The sequence below is a fragment of the Macaca thibetana genome, chromosome 16 (assembly GCF_024542745.1).
Source record: "Macaca thibetana thibetana isolate TM-01 chromosome 16, ASM2454274v1, whole genome shotgun sequence".
Classification (NCBI taxonomy): Eukaryota; Metazoa; Chordata; class Mammalia; order Primates; family Cercopithecidae; genus Macaca; species Macaca thibetana.
The window spans coordinates 64482758-64500865 of record NC_065593.1 but is presented as its reverse complement, the minus strand read 5'-3'; the positions used below and the strand labels follow the sequence as shown (position 1 = coordinate 64500865).

At 53.5% G+C, this 18108-nt stretch overlaps 4 protein-coding genes and 1 pseudogene across 10 annotated transcripts in view; 2 read left to right on the top strand and 3 right to left on the bottom strand.

Annotated features, from left to right (window-relative positions):
• MRPS7 (mitochondrial ribosomal protein S7) overlaps window positions 1-10127 on the top strand; it is a 172036-nt gene extending 161909 nt beyond the window's left edge. The window contains exons 2-6 of the mRNA XM_050764436.1: window positions 5655-5759; window positions 6291-6482; window positions 6598-6661; window positions 7127-7294; window positions 9454-10127. Coding sequence (XP_050620393.1) covers window positions 5677-5759; window positions 6291-6482; window positions 6598-6661; window positions 7127-7294; window positions 9454-9675 — 729 coding nt within the window. The 5' untranslated portion in view covers window positions 5655-5676 and the 3' untranslated portion in view covers window positions 9676-10127. The remainder of the gene's footprint in view (window positions 1-5654; window positions 5760-6290; window positions 6483-6597; window positions 6662-7126; window positions 7295-9453) is intronic.
• Window positions 1-11865, bottom strand: part of JPT1 (Jupiter microtubule associated homolog 1) — a 135996-nt gene extending 124131 nt beyond the window's left edge. Inside the window, exon 1 of one of the 3 annotated variants that reach the window (XM_050764504.1) lies at window positions 11862-11865. The gene's annotated coding sequence lies outside the window, so the exon portion shown is untranslated. Of the gene's footprint in view, window positions 1-6913; window positions 6919-11861 lie in introns of those variants that run through there. The other 2 variants (XM_050764503.1, XM_050764501.1) reach the window with 2 other exon arrangements.
• GGA3 (golgi associated, gamma adaptin ear containing, ARF binding protein 3) overlaps window positions 1-18108 on the bottom strand; it is a 271030-nt gene that overhangs the window by 19577 nt on the left and 233345 nt on the right. The window contains exon 1 of one of the 3 annotated variants that reach the window (XR_007720311.1): window positions 5319-5594. Coding sequence is in view for 2 of the 3 variants with exons in the window: in XM_050764239.1 (XP_050620196.1) it covers window positions 5319-5358 (40 nt within the window). In the remaining variant the exon portion in view is untranslated. Of the gene's footprint in view, window positions 1-5318; window positions 5595-18108 lie in introns of those variants that run through there. The other 2 variants (XM_050764239.1, XM_050764240.1) reach the window with 2 other exon arrangements.
• Window positions 9979-16379, bottom strand: MIF4GD (MIF4G domain containing). 3 transcript variants are annotated; one of them, XM_050764444.1, is made up of 7 exons: window positions 16272-16379; window positions 15265-15396; window positions 13886-14005; window positions 11992-12101; window positions 11656-11811; window positions 11449-11541; window positions 9979-10716 (listed from the first exon to the last, which is right to left on the bottom strand). In XM_050764444.1, the coding sequence occupies exons 2-7, from the start codon at window positions 15344-15346 to the stop codon at window positions 10489-10491; spliced, it is 789 nt and encodes a 262-aa protein (XP_050620401.1). In that variant the 5' UTR covers window positions 15347-15396; window positions 16272-16379; the 3' UTR covers window positions 9979-10488. The 3 variants fall into 3 exon arrangements, with proteins under 3 accessions (XP_050620401.1, XP_050620399.1, XP_050620400.1); XM_050764442.1 differs by lacking the exon at window positions 13886-14005; XM_050764443.1 differs by lacking the exon at window positions 13886-14005 and having other exon boundaries at window positions 16023-16362.
• LOC126938320 (uncharacterized) lies at window positions 17173-18005 on the top strand (annotated as a pseudogene).

The following is an 18108-nucleotide window of genomic DNA, read 5'->3' as shown; positions in this document are numbered from 1 at the left end:
AAATTAGCTGGGCATGGTTCCGTGCGCCTGTGATCCCAGCTACTTGGGAGGCTAAGGCAGGAGAACCGCTTGAACCCAGGAGGTGGAGGTGGCAGTGAGCTGAGATCAGGCCATTGCACTCCAGCCTGGGCCATAGAGTGAGGCTCCATCTCCAAAAAGAAAAATCAATGTAACAAATGACTTATAAACAAGCAGACACAAGAACATGGGCTGGAAAGGGAGTAAAGGTCAATCTTCAATGGTAGGGTCCTGAATGGAAACACAAACTTAGTCAATCACCAAGTCTTTGTTAAGCACCCACAGACAACGAAGTAAACAGCATGTCAGCATGCCAGACCCCGGAGGGACTGCAGAAACAGTTCGAGACACAGATTTTACCCTCGAGGAGGCTGTGCTCTCCGGGTTCAATACATGAAAAAAAAAAATCAGTTCAAAACACAAGACAGTACATAATTGGGCTAATGTGGTACAGAAATGAGTCTAAAAACAAATGTATGGCCCGGGCTCACACCTGCAATCCCAGCATTTTGAGAGGCTGAGGTGAGTGGATCACGAGGTCAGGAGTTCAAGACCAGCCTGGCTAAGACGGTGAAACCCTGTCTCTACTAAAACTACAAAAATTAGCCAGGCGAAGAGGCAGGCACCTGTAATCCAGCTACTTGGGAGGCTGAGGCAGGAGAATCACTTTAACCCAGGTGGCAGAGGTTGCAATGAGCTGAGATTGTGCCACTGCACTCCAGCCCGGGTGACTAGAGTGAGACTCCGTCTCAAAAAAAAAAAAAAAAAAAAAAAAAAAAAAGCATCACTTCTCTTTCCTGACTTCCCTATTTCTTTTTCTTTTTTCTTTTTTTTTGAGACAGGGTCTCACTCTGTCACTCAGGCAAGAGTGCAGTGGTGTGATCATGGCTCACTGTAGCCTCAACTTCCCAGGCTCAGATGATTCTCCTATCTCAGCCTAGCTGGGACCACAGGTACTCACATCATGCCCAGCTAATTTTGTGTACTTTCGGTAGAGACAGAATTTTGCCATGTTGCTCAGGCTGGTCTTGAACTCCTAGGCTCAGGCAATCCGCCTGCCTCGAACTCCCAAGGTGCTGGGATTACAGTTATGAGTCCCAGTGCCTGGCCTCTTTCGTTTTTTTTTTTGTTGTTTGAGATGGGGTCTCATTCTGTCACCCAGGTTGGAGTGCAGTGGCTCCATCACGGCTCACTGCAGTCTCTGCCTCCCAGGCTCAAATGATCCTCCCACCTCAACCTCCCAAGTAGCTGGGACCACCCACAGGAGTGTGCTCATTCTTTTTTTAGAGATAGGGGTCTCACTCTATTGCCCCAGGCTGCAGTAGGCAATCATGGCTCACTGCAGCCTCCAACTCCTGGGCTCAAGCAATCCTCCCACCTCAGCCTCCTGAGTAGCTGGGACCACAGGAATGAGCCACTGTATGTGGCCTATTAAGTCACTATTCCTATAAATAGTACCACCTTCCAAAAGTCCCCTAGGCCCCCATCTCTTTTTTGACTCCTTCTTCCCTCCCTCCTCATCCATTCCTCTCAGTCCTGTGGTCCTTTCCTTCTCAATGTCTTTTTAAATCCCTTCCTTCCTTATCCCTATCTTCCACTCCTTCTCACCTGCTTCTAGAACTTCCATTCTAATCCATCCTAATCCTATGTAAAGTCCTTATATGAAATCAAGCCTCTTAAGACACCAGGCCAGGTGCGGTGGCTCACGCCTGTAATCCCCCAGCACTTTGGGAGGCCGAGATGGGCGGATCACGAGGTCAGGAGATTGAGACCAGCCTGGCTAACACGGTGAAACCCCGTCTCTACTAAAAATACAAAAAAATTAGCCGGGCGTGGTGGCGGGTGCCTGTAGTCCCAGCTACTTGGGAGGCTGAGGCAGGAGAATGGCATGAACCCGAGGCGGAGCTTGCAGCGAGCCGAGATTGCGCCACTGAACTCCAGCCTGGGCGACAGAGCAAGACTCCGTCTCAAAAAAAAAAAAAAGACACCAAAACACCGATTTCATCTAGTACAGAAAGAATGAGGGCCTGATAACTGCAGAAATTTAAACTTCTTTGGCGGGGCCGGGCGCGGTGGCTCATGTCTATAATCCCAACACTTTGGAGGGCGCTGAGGCAGGTGGCTCACTTGAGGTCAGGAGTTCGACACCAGCCTGGCCAACATGGTGAAACCCGATGTCTACTAAAAATACAAAAATTAGCCAGTTGTAGCGGCACATACCAGTAGTCCCACTTGGCACCTCCCAAGTCCCACTACTTGGGAGGCTGAGGCTGGAGGATCGCTTGAACCCAAGCAACAGAAGTTGCAGTGAACTGAGACTGTGCCACTGCACTCCAGCCTGGGTGACAGAGCGACTCTGTCTCAAATAAATAAATAAATAAATAAATAAAATAAACTTCTTGGGCTGGAAATTGGAGACTTGGTAGAATTTGGTCTTCACTTCCCAGCCTTATCTTCCCTCATTTCCAAACCCCTCTGTTACTGTGTGCCCCAAACAGGTTTGCTCTCTCTACATCACCATCTAATGTGTTTGTTTGTTTGTTTTTTGTTTTTTGCGCCAAATTTTCCCATTCTTCAATGGCTAGCTCAAATGCAGTATCCTCACTGAATCATCTGTTCCCCCATCCCCAGTTCCCTAAAGAGAAAGCCTGCGTTTTAGCACTGCCTTGTATCTTTATCTTTTAAGAGTTCTTTATCCACTCCAGCATCAACCTCCATCCAACCACAGGCAAAATCTTTTTTTTTTTCTTTAAGACGGAATCTCGCTCTGTAACCCAGGCTGGAGTGCAGTGGCGTGATCTTGGCTCACTGCAAGCTCCACCTCCCGGGTTCATGCCATTATTCTGCCTCAGCCTCCCCAGTAGCTGGGACTACAGGCGCCCGCCACCACATCCGGCTAATTTTTTGTACATTTAATAGAGACGGGGTTTCACCGTGTTAGCCAGGATGGTCTCGATCTCCTGACCTCGTGATCCGCCCGCCTCGGCCTCCCAAAGTGCTAGGATTACAGGCATGAGCCACCGTGCCTGGCCGCAAAATCTTCTTAAACTTCCCAACTCCTATAACACCCCACATAGCAGGTACTCATTAAACATCGCTTGACTGATCGCGGTGGGACTTGAAAGAAGACTGAAGTCATCAAGAGATAGTTTGTGAGAAAAGAGAATCTGAGATGGTTTTTCAAGCATTTAGTTGAGGAAAGGGGAGCAGGGCTTCCACGTAAGGAGAGCAACGTGTATTGGTAAGCTAAGAACATCAGACTGAGCAGAGGAGAAAAACGTGGAAGCCACAGAGAAAAAGGCCTGGAACAACCAAGGCCAGATTACAAGCAACAGTGGAATGACTTGATTCAACACAAGCACGCTTCTGGGAGCAGAATGGACTGAGGAGAGGTGAGGACGGGAGAGACCTGAGTCTCTGGGCCAAGCAGAGGCTTCTGCAACCATTCAGGCAAACGTGGGGTGACAAGGACCCTGAGTGAGATGATGCTGAATCCCAAATGCTGGTTTGCTCAACTGGTACAGTTCACATCATTAAGTCCTAACAACCGTGAAGCTTGTGTCTCTACAGATAGCATGTGACTCCCCCCCCCCCCCGACCAAGTGTCCCTCTCACTTCATAATGTGACTCTAGGCTGGGTGCAGTGGCTCACGTGGCTCACGTGCGTAATCCCAGAACTTTGGAAGGGAAAGGTGGGAGGATCACTTGAACTCAGGAGTTTGAGACCAGCCTGGGCAACATAGCAAGACCTCATCTCTACTAAAAATCAAAAGAATTAGCCAAGCGTGGTGGTGTGTGCCTATAGCCCCAGCTACTTGGGAGGCTGAGGCAGGAGACTTATTTGAGCACAGGGGTTCAAGGCTACAGTGAGCTATGATCGCGCCCCTGCACTCCAGCCTAGACAACAGTGCGAGACTCTGTCTCAAAACCAAGTAACAAAAACAAAATGTAGCCTATTAAACTCAGCTTAGGTCATTTAAATTATTCAATACCCATATTAATATCTTCAAAGCAAACTAATTCCACTGTGGTTATAGCAAGTTAGGTATTTCTAGGCAAGTGGTTTGATTGGAGTCAGGATGTCCTCTTTTTGTGAAATTATGGCAGTAGTACCTGCTTTGCTAGGATACTTGATAAACGAACTTAATGAATATCTGTAAAGTACTTTGAGCTCCTTGGAGAACAGTTCCATATATAAAGAAGCCTTATGACCTGCCTGCAACTGTAGATTTGGCAAACGTAATCTTACTTTTTTTCTCTTTTGGGATATGCTCCCCTTTAAACTGAAGCTCAACCTCCTGAAGGGGGTTTCTTACTAGGAAAAATCAGACAATTTAAGGAAATAGCTATCACCTCCAAGATCCTGGAAGTACTAAATAAAAGACCTCAGAACGAGGCAGTACTAGGTATCTCGCCTATCCCATTACCAGTCCAATTTTTCTCTCCACTTCAAGGAGGCTTCCAGGTCTAGCCTATAGAAAAGTTCACTTATTAACCCTCAGGCCGAGTACTACCTGCTAACCAGATTAACACACATTTCCTTCGTAGCACTGTAATTCACAGTGCAATGACAGCAATACGCCTCTATAACTACAGCTTCAGACTGTGCTCCTCGGCCTTAGAATAGGCTGTCAACACTGACTCGTTAGGATGTTCAAAGGGGTATATGTATGTGTGCGGGGTGGGGGAGTCCTCGATACCGATTTCACCATGCTTCTGTGGTCACTGCAAGAAAAAGGTAGAGCTCTCTGCTCTCTATCGTCGCTCTCTTTGGAATATTATTCTCACTTCAAGCATTCTGCCTGAGCGAAGCCGTCACTTCTTCAACACATGGTCGCAATTCTGAAGCTGCTAGGCGACTGAACGCAGTCGGCAGCACCCACCACTACCGGAGATTCAGCCCCAATCCGAAGCTTTTCCCTTAGTCAGGGGGCGCTAGGTTCCTGGAGTCACCGCCGGGCGGCGACCCCACCACAATCTCCCCAAAGCGCCGAAGCATGTCAGCCCTAAGATCGTGGCTGTCGCTTTCCCCCGAGCCTGCGGTGCCCGACGGGACCCCGAGTTCACGCCGCCGCGCGCCAGAGCAAGAGGACGAGCCGCAGCTAGGGAAGCGGGGGCGGGGATGGGGCCCCGGCGCCCTGATAGGGAAGGGGCGTGATAGCATGCTGCTCGCGGCGAGGGCGAGCCCGGGCGTGGGCTCCTAAGAGGTGAAGCCGTGGAGCCCGAGGAGGGGACGTGGGGGTAAAGAGAGGGGCAGCCCAGAGGCTCGAGGGCAGCCAGAACCGGCCGCGGCTACTCACTCAGCCAGGACTCCAGGCTCTCCCCTTCCGCCTCCGCCATATTGCAGCCGCCCGGGCCGGCCCCGCCGCCTCAAAACTCGCGAGAGTCTGCACGAGCTGAGGCGGGGCGGGGCCTTCATGGGGGCCTGAGAGGAGTGAGTGCCGTCACCTAGGGCCGCGCCAGAGTGCGACAGATATTGGGAGGGCAAGTGTTTCCTTTTGGCTCTTCCCTTTGGTCCCCAGAGTGAGAAACTCTAACGTCCAGATCAGTGGAGAGAAACGCAGATTTAGGACCCTGAGGAGTCTTTGTCACCCGTTTCGCGTCATTCGCTCAGGCGCGCCGAGGGCAGTCCTTGTGGGGTCCTCGTGACCAGCCAAGATGGCTGCCCCCGCAGTGAAGGTTGCCCGAGGATGGTCGGGCCTGGCGTTGGGCGTGCGGCGGGCTGTCTTGCAGCTTCCAGGGTGAGAGGGCGGTGGGCAGCGGGGGGCGCCGCTTGGTTCTACACGAAGGGACCTGCGAGGAAGGAAGGGGGCCACAGGCAGGCCTCGTGGGGCCCTGGAGAGAGCATTGCCCTGGGGGCCGGAGTATCTGGATTCAAGCTTCTAAGTTAGCTGCGTGACCCTGGACCAATCTGAAGGTTTAGTGACTACCTCTCGCCTAAGGGGTCTGGCTGATCTAGGGTCTAACGCGGAGCTGAAAGTGCGGTTCAGCTAAAGAGCTCAGAGCTGGGATCGCCTGTGAATTGGGAAGGATGTGTAGGCGCCAAGCCCATCCTTACCGTTAGCACTTGACCAGGAGGAGACTTGACCCGCCTGCTTGAGGGATGTCCTACTTCTTGGGACAAGGGCCTGAATTGTTGTGGCTCAGCTTTAGCTCGCAGTCTCCGCGCCGCTCTCCTTAGTCGGCACGTTGGCAGCCATGCCTATTGTTAAGTCAAACCTACTCGCTTGTGGAGTCAGCTTTTGCCTGTCTCCTCCTCTTCCCCCTCCTAGGTTAACTCAGGTGAGGTGGAGCCGCTATAGTCCTGAATTCAAGGATCCCTTGATTGACAAGGAATATTATCGTAAGCCTGTGGAGGAGCTAACTGAGGAGGAGAAGTATGATCGGGAGCTCAAGAAGACTCAGCTCATCAAAGCTGCTCCAGCAGGGAAAACAAGTTCTGTGTTTGAAGACCCAGTCATCAGGTTAGATGGAAACAAACATTTGTTACATGGACTGGGACTATCCCAGGGAGGGTCTCTTGTGAGGATTCCGTGATACAGCCTTGGAGAGCTGAACATGTTGCTTTTCTCTTTGAAGTAAATTCACCAACATGATGATGAAAGGAGGAAACAAAGTACTGGCCAGATCCCTCGTGACTCAGGTAAACAGCACCTCCCTCCTCAGTCATCTTTCTTTTGCCCCCCACCCCGTAGCCTTGTACTTGGTACTTTCAGTGTAGCTTAAGAGGAAATGGATTCATATACCTATTATTAAGATTAATTTCTCTGCATGTGTACGGGCTTTAATGAAGCCCTGTAGGAGTCAACAACTGCCATTCCTTGGTGTTTCGGAAATAAACACACAATTACAAAAAAAGGTAAAATAAAACAACTGCCATTCCCCACCTCACTCACCCCCCCCTCCATGCCACAAATCTCAGTCCACTCTTTTTGTCCTAGTCTAGCAAAGGGGGAGGCACTTAAAAACTTTGTTTTGGATGTGCTGTGAGAGGAGCTGCATTGCCATAGCAGAACCGGAGGATGGGAGTAAAGGGCAAGGTACTAGCTTGGCTGGGTAAACCCTTTAGGGAGCCTGGGGCAGCCTCTTCCACTGTATTCTTTTGCAGACTCTGGAAGCTGTGAAAAGGAAGCAGTTTGAGAAGTACCATTCCGCTTCTGCAGAGGAACAGGCAACCATCGAACGCAACCCCTACACCATCTTCCACCAAGCACTGAAAAACTGTGAGCCTGTGATTGGGCTGGTACCCATCCTCAAGGGAGGCCGTTTCTACCAGGTGAATGAATGGCCAGGGCAAGAAAGCAGGATCCCTCACATGTGAAACAAGATAGGTGGTACTTGGGAGTTGGGTCAAGATAGCTTTCTAGCTGGTGCAGTGGGATTGCACCTGTAATATCAGCACTTTGGGAGCCTAATGCAGGATAGCTTGAGCTCAGGAGTTAGAGACCAGCAGGGCAACATAGGGAGACCCCAGCTCTACAAAAAAAAAAAAAATTAGCCAGCTGTGGTGGTGTGCACCTGTGCTCCCAACTACTCAGGAGGCTGAGGTAGGAGGATCACTTGAGTCCAGTAGGTTAAGGCTGCAGTGAGTTGTGATTGCGCCCTAAAGCTTGTCTCAGAAAAAAAAAAAAAAAAAGCAGCTGGGCATGGTGACTCATAGCTATAATCCCAGCACTTTGGGAGGTCAAGGCCGGTGGATTACCTGAGGTTGGGAGTTGGAGACCAACATGGAGAAACCCTGTTTCTACTAAAAATACAAAATTAGCCAGGTGTGGTGGCGCATGTCTGTAATCCCAGCTACTTGGGAGGCTGAAGCTAGAGAATCGCTTGAACCCAGGAGGTGGAGGTTGCGGTGAGCCGAGATCACGCCATTGCACTGCAGCCTGGTGACAGAGCAATACTCCGTCTCAAAAAAAAAAAGAAAAGATTGAGACTGTCATGGTCCACTCATCTGAGTCCTATAGCAGAAAAATTATAGGCAGAAGATGGAAGAGAGCAAAAAGTACCTAAATAACATCTGGGAGCCCACCTCCCTTTACCTTCTTCTGTCAAGCATCCTGTGTGTCCTAACCTGTAAAATTCTCATGGTGAGGGACTATTCATATCCTATCTTCGTATGCCAGTGTTTGCCATAGTGCTTGACCCATAACTGATGCTTCATCCGTGTTTGCTGAGCATTACTAGGTACCTCTTTCATAGCATTTAATTATATTGTATTGTCCTGAGTTTTCTTGTGTTCTCCTTTTTCAGTATCAACTCCATGGGGTAGGGACTTTTTCATTATTGTCTGCACTCTTGTGTCTGGCATGGTACTGACACATAGTGAAGGCCTAGCAAATTATTTTTGGACAGGGGGTTTTGTTTTTTTGTTTTTCTTTTAACTTTTTTTTTTTTTGAGATGGAGTTTCACTCTTGCCCAGACTGGAGTGCAGTGGCGTAATCTCGGCTCTTGGCTCACTGCAGCCTCCGCATGCCAGGTTCAGGAGATTCTCCTGTCTCAGCCCCTGCACCCCACCCTCCACCACCGACCCCGAGTAGCTGGGATTACAGGTGGCCGCCACCATGCCAAGCTAATTTTTTTGTACTTTTAGTAGAGTATGTTTGTATTTTAGTAGAGGGTTTTGCTGTGTCTGAAGACTGAAGGGGTCTTGTTTTTAGGTACCTATGGTCTGAGGCAGATAAGTCACCCCAGCTAATAGGGCTTTTCCTGTTTGGTTCTTATAACAACTTGGTAGGACTACCATTTAGGAGGGAAAATGGCCAATGCTTTTCTTCTTTTTCTTTTTTTTTTTTTCTTTGAGACGAAGTCTTGCTCTGTTACCCAGGCTGGAGTGCAGTGGTGCAATCTTGGCTCACTGCAACCTCTGTCTCCTGGGTTCAAGCAATTCTACCTCAGCCTCCCAAGTAGCTGGGATTACAGGCGCCTGCCACTGCGCCCAGCTAACTTTTGCATTTTTAGTAGAGACGAGGTTTCACCACGTTGGCCAGACTGGTCTCGAACTTCTGACCTCAGGTAATCCGCCTGCCTCGGCCTCCCAAAGTGCTGGAATTACAGGCGTGCACCACCACGCCTGGCCTTATTTTTCTTTTCGATATATGGAGACAAGGTCTTGTTAGACCAGCCTGGTCTTGAACTCCTGGGCTCAAGCAATCCTCCTGCCTCGGCCTCCCAAAGTGCTGGGATTACAGGTGTGAGCCACTGTGCCTGGAGAGGCCAGTGCTTAATGAGTGTTTGCTGAATGAACGCCTCTTATGTCTGCTGCACTGGGGTCACCTGAAGGTGAGGGAAGCTCAAAGAAGACAAGACAGGCCCTTCTCACCAGGCCTGACCAGGGCTGGTCCAGAGGGAACGTGTGGCTACTCCTTAGAATTAGGCAGGAGGCCCCAAACCCTGGCAGACTCTTGGACCAACTTGCCTATGTCCTGTCTCCCCAGGTCCCTGTACCCCTACCCGACCAGCGCCGCCGCTTCCTAGCCATGAAGTGGATGATCACGGAGTGCCGGGAGAACAAGCACCGGCGGACACTGATGCCGGAGAAGCTGTCACACGAGCTGCTGGAGGCTTTCCATAACCGGGGCCCTGTGATCAAGAGGAAGCATGAAATGCACAAGATGGCAGAGGCCAACCGTGCCCTGGCCCACTACCGCTGGTGGTAGAGTCTCCAGGAGGAGCCCAGGGCCCTCTGCCGCAGCAAACAGTGTGAGCCACTGCCAGGCTGAAAGCTCCCTGTGGGTTAGGGATGTGGTTCCTTTGTAAGGGTGGGCAGGCCTCATGAGAAAGAGGGAGCAGCATGTTCACTATCCACGAATCCTTCTTTCTTTGAGGCTGGAACTTGCTCTCTCTGCCCCCATTTCCTTATAAAGAGGGAGCACATTGACTTGGGAATTTCCTCCAGGAAACTCAGGGCCGTCTTCTCTTCCCTTAGCTTGGGGTGGACCATTGGATATAAAAGGAAGCAGTTTTAGTATTAGAAAAGATTTATTAGAAACTTCTCACGCTGAACTGGTGTAGCATGTGGTGCAGCATTCATTGAAACTGGCTGGAGGAAATAGGCTTGCTTCCAGAGTTGTCCTTGTACAAAATGTATAAAAAGCAGTTTCTGGTATGACTTGTGCTCTGCCTCCGCCCGTTGACATCCCAAAGCATCCCAATGGCTATGCTTACCCATTTTACAGATGGGTAAACTGAGGCACCAAGGTAGTAGTTGCACTAATGGTTACACAGTGCAGTGGCTCTTAGGAGTTGCTCTTCTCTGCCTGGCCCTGGTGGGAAGGTGGTGGGGAGAGGGGCTCAGGGCAGGACCATGGCATAAGTGGGAAACATCTCACCAGGAGATGGGAAAGTCTAGAAGGGAAGACACTCAAAGTCTGGAAGGGAAAAGTCTTTGGGTGAGGCAGAGACTCCACTGCCAGTTTCAGAGGTGTGTAGAAGAAAGGCCAGTGCTGGCAAGGAAGCCCTGATCTGGAGGCCTAGTCGGAGACTTCGCTGTAATAATACTTGTGAGCAGCTGGCGTCGTCTTCCAGCCAGCCGCCCGGAACTCAATGATCTCCAGCAGCAGCAGCTGGGCCAGGGAGCTGAGGCCAGTTGGGAGCAGGAAGCCATCCCGGATCAGCACAAAGAGCTCATCCATGCGCTGCCCATTCATTTTCTCCAGCTGCTCCCCGACCCGGTGCAGCTGTAGCACCAAACAGTCCACCTGCAGGGGACGGCGGGGGGCGGGGGGTAACACGAGTGAACTGGGGCAGGGTCAGCCTGTCACACAGCATTTGCCAAGTGCCAGGTGCTGTGCCTTGCCTTTACACTCATTCCCTTGCTCCCTCCTCACCATCCAGTGGGTACTTCTTCACCATTGAAGCAGAGCTATCACTAATGGTCTGAATTTGACTGGTTTTACAGCTCTGCAGTGTTAGTAGAGTTTTGCAGGAGCCAGCTGTGCTGTGCTGATGGTATCATTCTCTTACTCAAGCATTTTCAGTGGCTCCTAGCAGACTTCCACATCTTACACAGAAAGAAATGAGTTCCAGGACTTCCTGAGGTCCCTCGTCTGGCCAGGCTCCACTCAAGCCTGTCTCCAAACCACTCCTTCATCCCGCTCTCCTGCCTCCCTCACACTGCCTGACCCTGGTTTGGCTTTGGGGCCATCTGTACCCACAGCTAGCCATGGCTCGCACAGCTGCCATCAGAGGTTGGCCTTCTGACTGAGAAGGAAGCTGCTGAGCCAGTAGGTTTTGGCTGCTGTCTGTATTGGATAAATTCCAGACCTGGCAGCTTGTCCTGTAATTCTGACAGGCCTTAAACACCCCCACACTCCTGCCCCAGAAGTGACACCGTCCTAAAAGGCCTCCATGAGCAGTGAGCTGACACTCGGCTGAGCCAGACTGTCCATCCCGCAGCCTTCTGTGCTTGTACCGGGGCTGGGGCCACCCACCTCCTCCTCCTTGCTCAAACTGTCTGGCTGGGCCAGCCGGAAGAGGCAGTCATAGACAGGGTTCACCAGGGCCATCATGGGCATGTTGTTCACCTGTGAGGGAGAGGAGGGGTCAGAGCACCAGGCTTAGTGGCCGAGGGAAACAGTCCAACCTGGGCCTCGGGTGACAGGCCATGTCGCCTCCCAGGGTGGCTGCCGGGGCCTCACCCTCAGGTAGTCAAAGATGTTGCAGATAAAGGTGACATAGCAGACCCAGCCCTGCAGGGAGCGTGCTCGCAGCTGCTCCCGAGCCTGGTACTCCTGCTGCAGCCGGTTGAGGAGTCCACGCCGGAAGACACTCTGGCCTGCTTGTTTACTCTCTGCCTGTGAGCCAGGGAGAGGAAGGTGAAGGGTGGGGGGCGGTGCCCCTGCAACCCCACCCATCCTATGCCTCTTTATGTCTTTGAGCTAGACCCTGTGCATCTCTGTCCTGCAGGCCAGGCCTCTGCCCACTCCTGAAGCACTTTCCTCAAAGCAGCTTCCTTTACTCTCCCGACCCCCAACCTGAATGATGGCGTAGCACATGCGTCCTGCTTCCTTGCTGAACACACAGTCCTGCAGAGAATGGTCCACAATGACATTGGCCACTTTCTCCAAGTCCACAGCACCCGGATCTAGGGGTAGAGATATGAGGGGAGCCTAGAGCTGCTGCTTTATCACATTTGCCTCCACCTGCTTCTAAGAACTTGAGATATTTAGAGTAGAGCACTCTCATATGCTTGAAGTGAAAGAGATCAGAAATCATACAGAGGACAGTGACTCCAGTGGTGCAATCAGCGCATGGTACTTACAAGAAATCATGGCCAATGGGGGAGGGATTGCATTGGGAGTTATACCTGATGTAAATGACGAGTTGATGGGTGCTGACGAGTTGATGGGTGCAGCACACCAACATGGCACAAGTATACATATGTAACAAACCTGCACGTTATGCACATGTACCCTTGAACTTAAAGTATAATTAAAAAAAAAAAAAAGGCCGGGCACGGTGGTTCACGCCTGTAATCCCAGCACTTTGGGAGGCCGAGACGGGTGGATCACGAGGGCAGGAGATCAAGACCATCCTGGCTAACATGGTGAAACCCCATCTCTACTAAAAAATACAAAAAACTAGCTGGGCGAGGTGGCGGGCGCCTGTAGTCCCAGCTACTCGGGAGGCTGAGGCAGGAGAATGGCATGAACCCGGGAGGCGGAGCTTGCAGTGAGCTGAGATCCGGCCACTGCACTCCAGCCTGGGCGACAGAGCAAGACTCCGTCTCAAAAAAAAAAAAAAAAGAAAAAAAAAAAAGAAATCATGGCCGAGCTCAATGGCTCACGCCTGTAATCCCAACACTTTGGGAGACCAAGGTGGGTGGATCACCTGGGGTCAGGAGTTTGAGACCAGCCTGGCTAACATAGTGAAACCCCATCTCTACTAAAAATACAAAAATTAGCCACGTGTGGCAGCTTGTGCATCATCTCATGTCATCCCAGCTATTTGGGAGGCTGGGGCAAGAGAATCGCTTGAACTCGGGAGGCAGAGATTGTAGTGAGCCGAGATCATGCCATTGCACTCCAGCCTGGGCGACAAAGCAAGACTCCGTCTCAAAAAAAAGAAAAAGAAAAAGAAAAAAGAAATAATACAAAGGGCCCGGTGTGGTGGCTCACGCCTGTAATCCCAGCAGTTTGGGAGGCCGAGGTGGGTGGATCACCTGAGGTCAGGAGGTCAAGACCAGCCTGGCCAACATGGTGAAACCCCGTCTCTACAAAAATACAAAAAAATTAGCTGGGCATGGTGGTGGGCACCTGTAACCCCAGCTACTTGGGAGGCTGAGGCAGGAAAATTGCTTGAACCTAGGAGGCGAAGGTTGCAGTGAGCCGAGATTGTGCCATTGCACTCCAGCCTGGGCAACAAGAGAGAAACCGTCTCAAAAAAAAAAAAAAAAGAAAAGAAACCATACAGAGGACAGTAACCATACAAACAGCTTTAGCCTGTCTGTCTGCTGACTGTTGCCCAGTCAGAGAAAATGGGGAGGGGTTATGTGGCTGGTAGGAACCAATCAAAGTAAGAATGTAGTTTCTCAGGAAACACATCTTTTCCTGGCACTAGGTTGAGGAAGGAATACTAACCAGGACATGCCTCCAACAGCAGTTTCACAAGTTTTTTTTTTTTTTTTTTTTTTGAGACGGAGTCTCCCTCTGTTGCCCAGGCTGGAGCGCAGTGGCCGGATCTCGGCTCACTGCAAGTTCCGCCTCCTGGGTTTATGCCATTCTCCTGCCTCAGCCTCCCAGAGTGCTGGGATTACAGGCTTGAGCCACCGCGCCCGGCCAGAAATAGTGTTTTTATAAGACACAGGGCCTCCCAGCAGGCTCAGCTTGGCACATGATGGGTGCTGCTAATTATTAGTTGAAGACAAACTTCTGTCCTGCGTGTTACAGCGGGAAGGCATCAGGCGAGGGCAATTACTATAGCTCCTCTGGCAGACGGAATATTCTCCACCTGTCTCAAAGCACGCAGCTGTGCATTCAAGAGACGGGGCTATGGCAGCACAGAAACGAGCAATTCAAATGTAAGCGCTTCAAGGGCAGGAGCTGTGTTCTTTTTTTTATGATTAAACCTTTTGTTGTTGTTCTTGAGACAGGGTCTTGCTCTGTTAGCCAGGCTGGAATGTAGTGGCAGGATCATGGCTCATGGCACCCTCACCCCCCCAGGCTCAATCAATCCTCCCACCTCAGCATTTTAAGTAGCTGGGACCACAGGTGCGTGCCACCATGACCGGCTAATTTTTCAATTTTTTTTTATTTTTTTTATTTTTTATTTTTTATTTTTGAGACGGAGTCTCGCTCTGTCCCCCAGGCTGGAGCGCAGTGGCCGGATCTCAGCTCACTGCAAGCTCCGCCTCCCGGGTTTACGCCATTCTCCTGCCTCAGCCTCCCGAGCAGCTGGGACTACAGGCGCCCGCCACCTCGCCCGGCTAGTTTTTTTTTTTTTTTTTTTGAGACAGAGTCTCGCTCTGTCGCCCAGGCTGGAGTGCAGTGGCCGGATCTCAGCTCACTGCAAGCTCCGCCTCCCGTGTTTACGCCATTCTCCTGCCTCAGCCTCCCAAGTAGCTGGGACTACAGGCGCCCGCCACCTCGCCCGGCTAGTTTTTTGTATTTTTAGTAGAGACGGGGTTTCACCATGTTAGCCAGGATGGTCTCGATCTCCTGACCTTGTGATCCGCCCGTCTCGGCCTCCCAAAGTGCTGGGATTACAGGCTTGAGCCACCGCGCCCGGCCGCCCGGCTAGTTTTTTGTATTTTTTTTTTTAAGTAGAGACGGGGTTTCACAGTGTTAGCCAGGATGGTCTCGATCTCCTGACCTCGTGATCCGCCCATCTCGGCCTCCCAAAGTGCTGGGATTACAGGCTTGAGCCACCGCGCCCGGCCCAATTTTTTTTTATTTTGTAGAGATGGGGTTTACACCATGTTTCCCGGACTGGTCTTGAACTCCTGGACTCAAGCAATCTGCCCACCTTGGCTTTCCAAAGTGCTGGAACTACAGGCATGAGCCACTGCGCCTAGCCCTATGGTTAAACTTTTTAAAAAGTCTTTACAGTCTGAGAGGTGACTGATTCATACTCCAAAATAATGGCCTCAATGTAGCTTGTCTCCAGTTCAAGAATTACGTTGCCGATTCCTATCGTCAGAGAATGAGGGGAGGGGTGGAGGCATTCACCAGGCTCAGCCTCTGGTGCTGCCTACAGGAGCCCTTCTCTGTGGCTCCTGACCCCAGCTCAGGAAGGGGTCCCGTGCTCACCTTTGAGTGCTGTCTTCAGCAGCTGCTGGGTCTCTGCATCAAAGGACTGGATTTTATACTCCTCTCTACTGGGCTCCCCCATGACTAGCCAGCCCCAGTATCTCTTGACTGGGCTGGGACTAAGGACAGCACCTGGGGAAGAGAAGAGGCGAAGGGAGCGGCCTCAGGTGTGGAGCGCAGGGCGGGTTCCGTCCTGCAGACCCTGGGCGGGGCTGACGGCGCTCGGACAGGGGCTCCAGGGCGGTCCGTGGCGTGCGGTGGTTGGCTGACGGCCCACCAGGCTTGGCTTCTGGCGGGGACTGGGCATCAGCCAGGCACCTGCTGCTCAGTTTAGAAACCCCTTGCTTGTGGGATTACACAAGAGCGAGAAGCTGAAGCAGGAAAGCGCCCACCCTCCAGTCCCAGCGGGAGGGAGGAGTGGACTGGGGCAGGGTGTGTGCGGGCGGACGTTACGGTTGCTTAAATAAACCGGCCTGACGCTGCTGGCCCAGCAAGATGCCGGGTGAAAGCCAGGCTGGGAACTCCAAGCGGTGCGACTCTGTCCCCAGCAGGGCTCCAAGGCCCTCTCCCCAACCCTCCCTTTCTGGCTTTTGCCTAGTCCTTCGGTCTAAACACCCGCCGCTGCATCCCCCGGATGGGGCCGGCCTGCGTAGGTAGGAACGCAGGCGCCCTGTCCGCCCCCTAGACCCGGGCCAGCTTCTCCCCGGGACAGACTGGTGGGACCGGCTCCCGAGTGGCTGTAACCCGGCCTTACTCACTCGAGACTCCTAATTCCTAAGCTCCATTATGGAGCTTTCCTCTTACAGTGGGGGGCAGGATGATGCGCCCCCGAGAGGTGGCTCCCGCCGGAGGCTCCCCTCTGGCCATAGGAGGCGCCTTTAGGGTCTCCAGCCCTCGACCGCTCCCCCCGTGCCCAGAACGCCCCTTCCAGCAGCACAGGGCGGACTGCGTAGCCCACGGCGCAGGATCCCGCGGGCGGGAGAGGCGGCGTGGGCGCCGGGACCCACCTGTCGGGCCGGCGGCGCGCGCGCGCGTGCCCGGGGCCGCTCGGCCGCTGGGAGCGCGCAACCAGCGTCCGGCGCTGCGGGGGCCGCCGTGAGCTCATCTCCTCGCGCAGCGCTGGGGAAGGGCCGGCTCGCCGGCGCCACCTGCCGAGCCCCCGGGGCACTGCCCTGGCCTCCAGGCCGCCCCGGAAGCCACCTCGCCCGCGTGGCATCCTGCTACGCTGCCACTCAGCCGCAGGCGGAACTCGCTCGGCTCGTCACCTCTTCACCCGGTGCGCCTCGGCCCTGTCCGGGCCCACGCCGGACCTGCCGGATCCTCGATCTTGCGCGTGGCCCCGCACCCGGCCCTCCCCGGAGCTCAGGTGCACGGGGCCGGGAGACGCCGCTGGGCTGCGCGGCGTGGGAGGAGCCTGCAGAGGGCGTGGTGGGGACCCGGTGGGAGAAGGAACAGCATCTGCCCTGGTCGCACCACTTTCCCCGTTCCCCTCACCCAGGTAGAGAAGGCAGGGGCTGCAGGACCCGGGCCAGCCACAACCCTCTCCCGCTCCAAGGAGGACATGGTCGAAGCGAGTTTCAGGTCAGAGGGGCAGCCCTGAGAAAGGGGCCCCGTGGGCAACTCGCGGCCGTCGGTTGTTGCGAGTGCCCCTGAAGTGGCGCGGACCGGTCCACCGCCCGGCGTCTGCCCTGGGTGACAGGAGGGCACCTAGAAGAGGGGAAGAACTGCCGCCGCTCCTGCCGCGGGACCGGGAGGAGCGTTGCCGGCGCTGCCCGCGTTTTCGCCTCCTTTTAAAAGAACCGCCAAAGTGGTTACCGAAAACGGAGAATAAAGAGAACGCTCAGCTGCAGCAAAAGAAACCAGTGGGCAGGAGAGATGAAGAGAAGGAGCTTTAACGGAATTTCATAAAAAATACATTCAGGCAGCTGCATCCTCGCGGCCCCCGCCGCAGCCTGGACCTTGGGAACCAGCAGCCCTGAGCCAGGAAGCCCCAGCATTCAGGGCCCAGACAGACTCCAAAATCCCAGACCAGAGGCAGGGAAGGATGGTGCGAGGAGGAGCCCAGGACCCACACGCCAGGGCCAGCGCCGGCTCCCAGTGGGTGCCTCCTTCCAAGGCTGGAGAGGGAGGCAGAATGGAGGGCTTCCCAGGTCGGAGCAACTCTACAGGCCAGGCAGGTGGAGGGAAGGGTGCAGGTCATGTTCTGGAGACCTCCCCGCAGCCTGGAACTGGTTTCTCCTCTGCCTCTCTGCCTGTGGGTGTCCCTGTGCTCTGGTAACACCCCAGGCACCAGCTGTGCCCTCACCAGGCTGCCTGCCCGCCCCTTCTGCCATCCCCATCAGCGGGCTGCTTCAGAGCCACGGCCCTTCTGCGGCTACAGGGGCGGATGCACCCACAGCATGCTCTGCACTGAGGAGCAGGCAGTGGGCGCTGATGCCACCTGCCCTGCCGACAGCTCCTCACCCAGCAAGGCCGACCCAGCCCCGGGTGAAAGAGGAGCGAATGAGGTAGATTCGGGAGAGGCTGCACCTTCACCCATGCCTGCCCACAGCATGGCCCCTCCACTTCCTGCACGGGCGCTGGGAACTGCTTTCCATGGAGCCCCACGGCCATGACCAGCCCGGTGCTGGGAGAGGACGGCCTGGGTGGTGTGTGTCTGCAGACACGAAGATCTGGGCACGGGGCCCAGGAAGTGAATGGCTCAGCCTGGAGTTTCCCCCAGCACTAGAAGCAGAGCTGCCAAGGGCTGCAGCTGTGGAGAACATGGGATTTGAAGAAGGCGGGAGTCTTTTCCGTCATACTTTGTGAGCAGGCAGATGTGCCAGGGGAGACGGAAGATAAGGA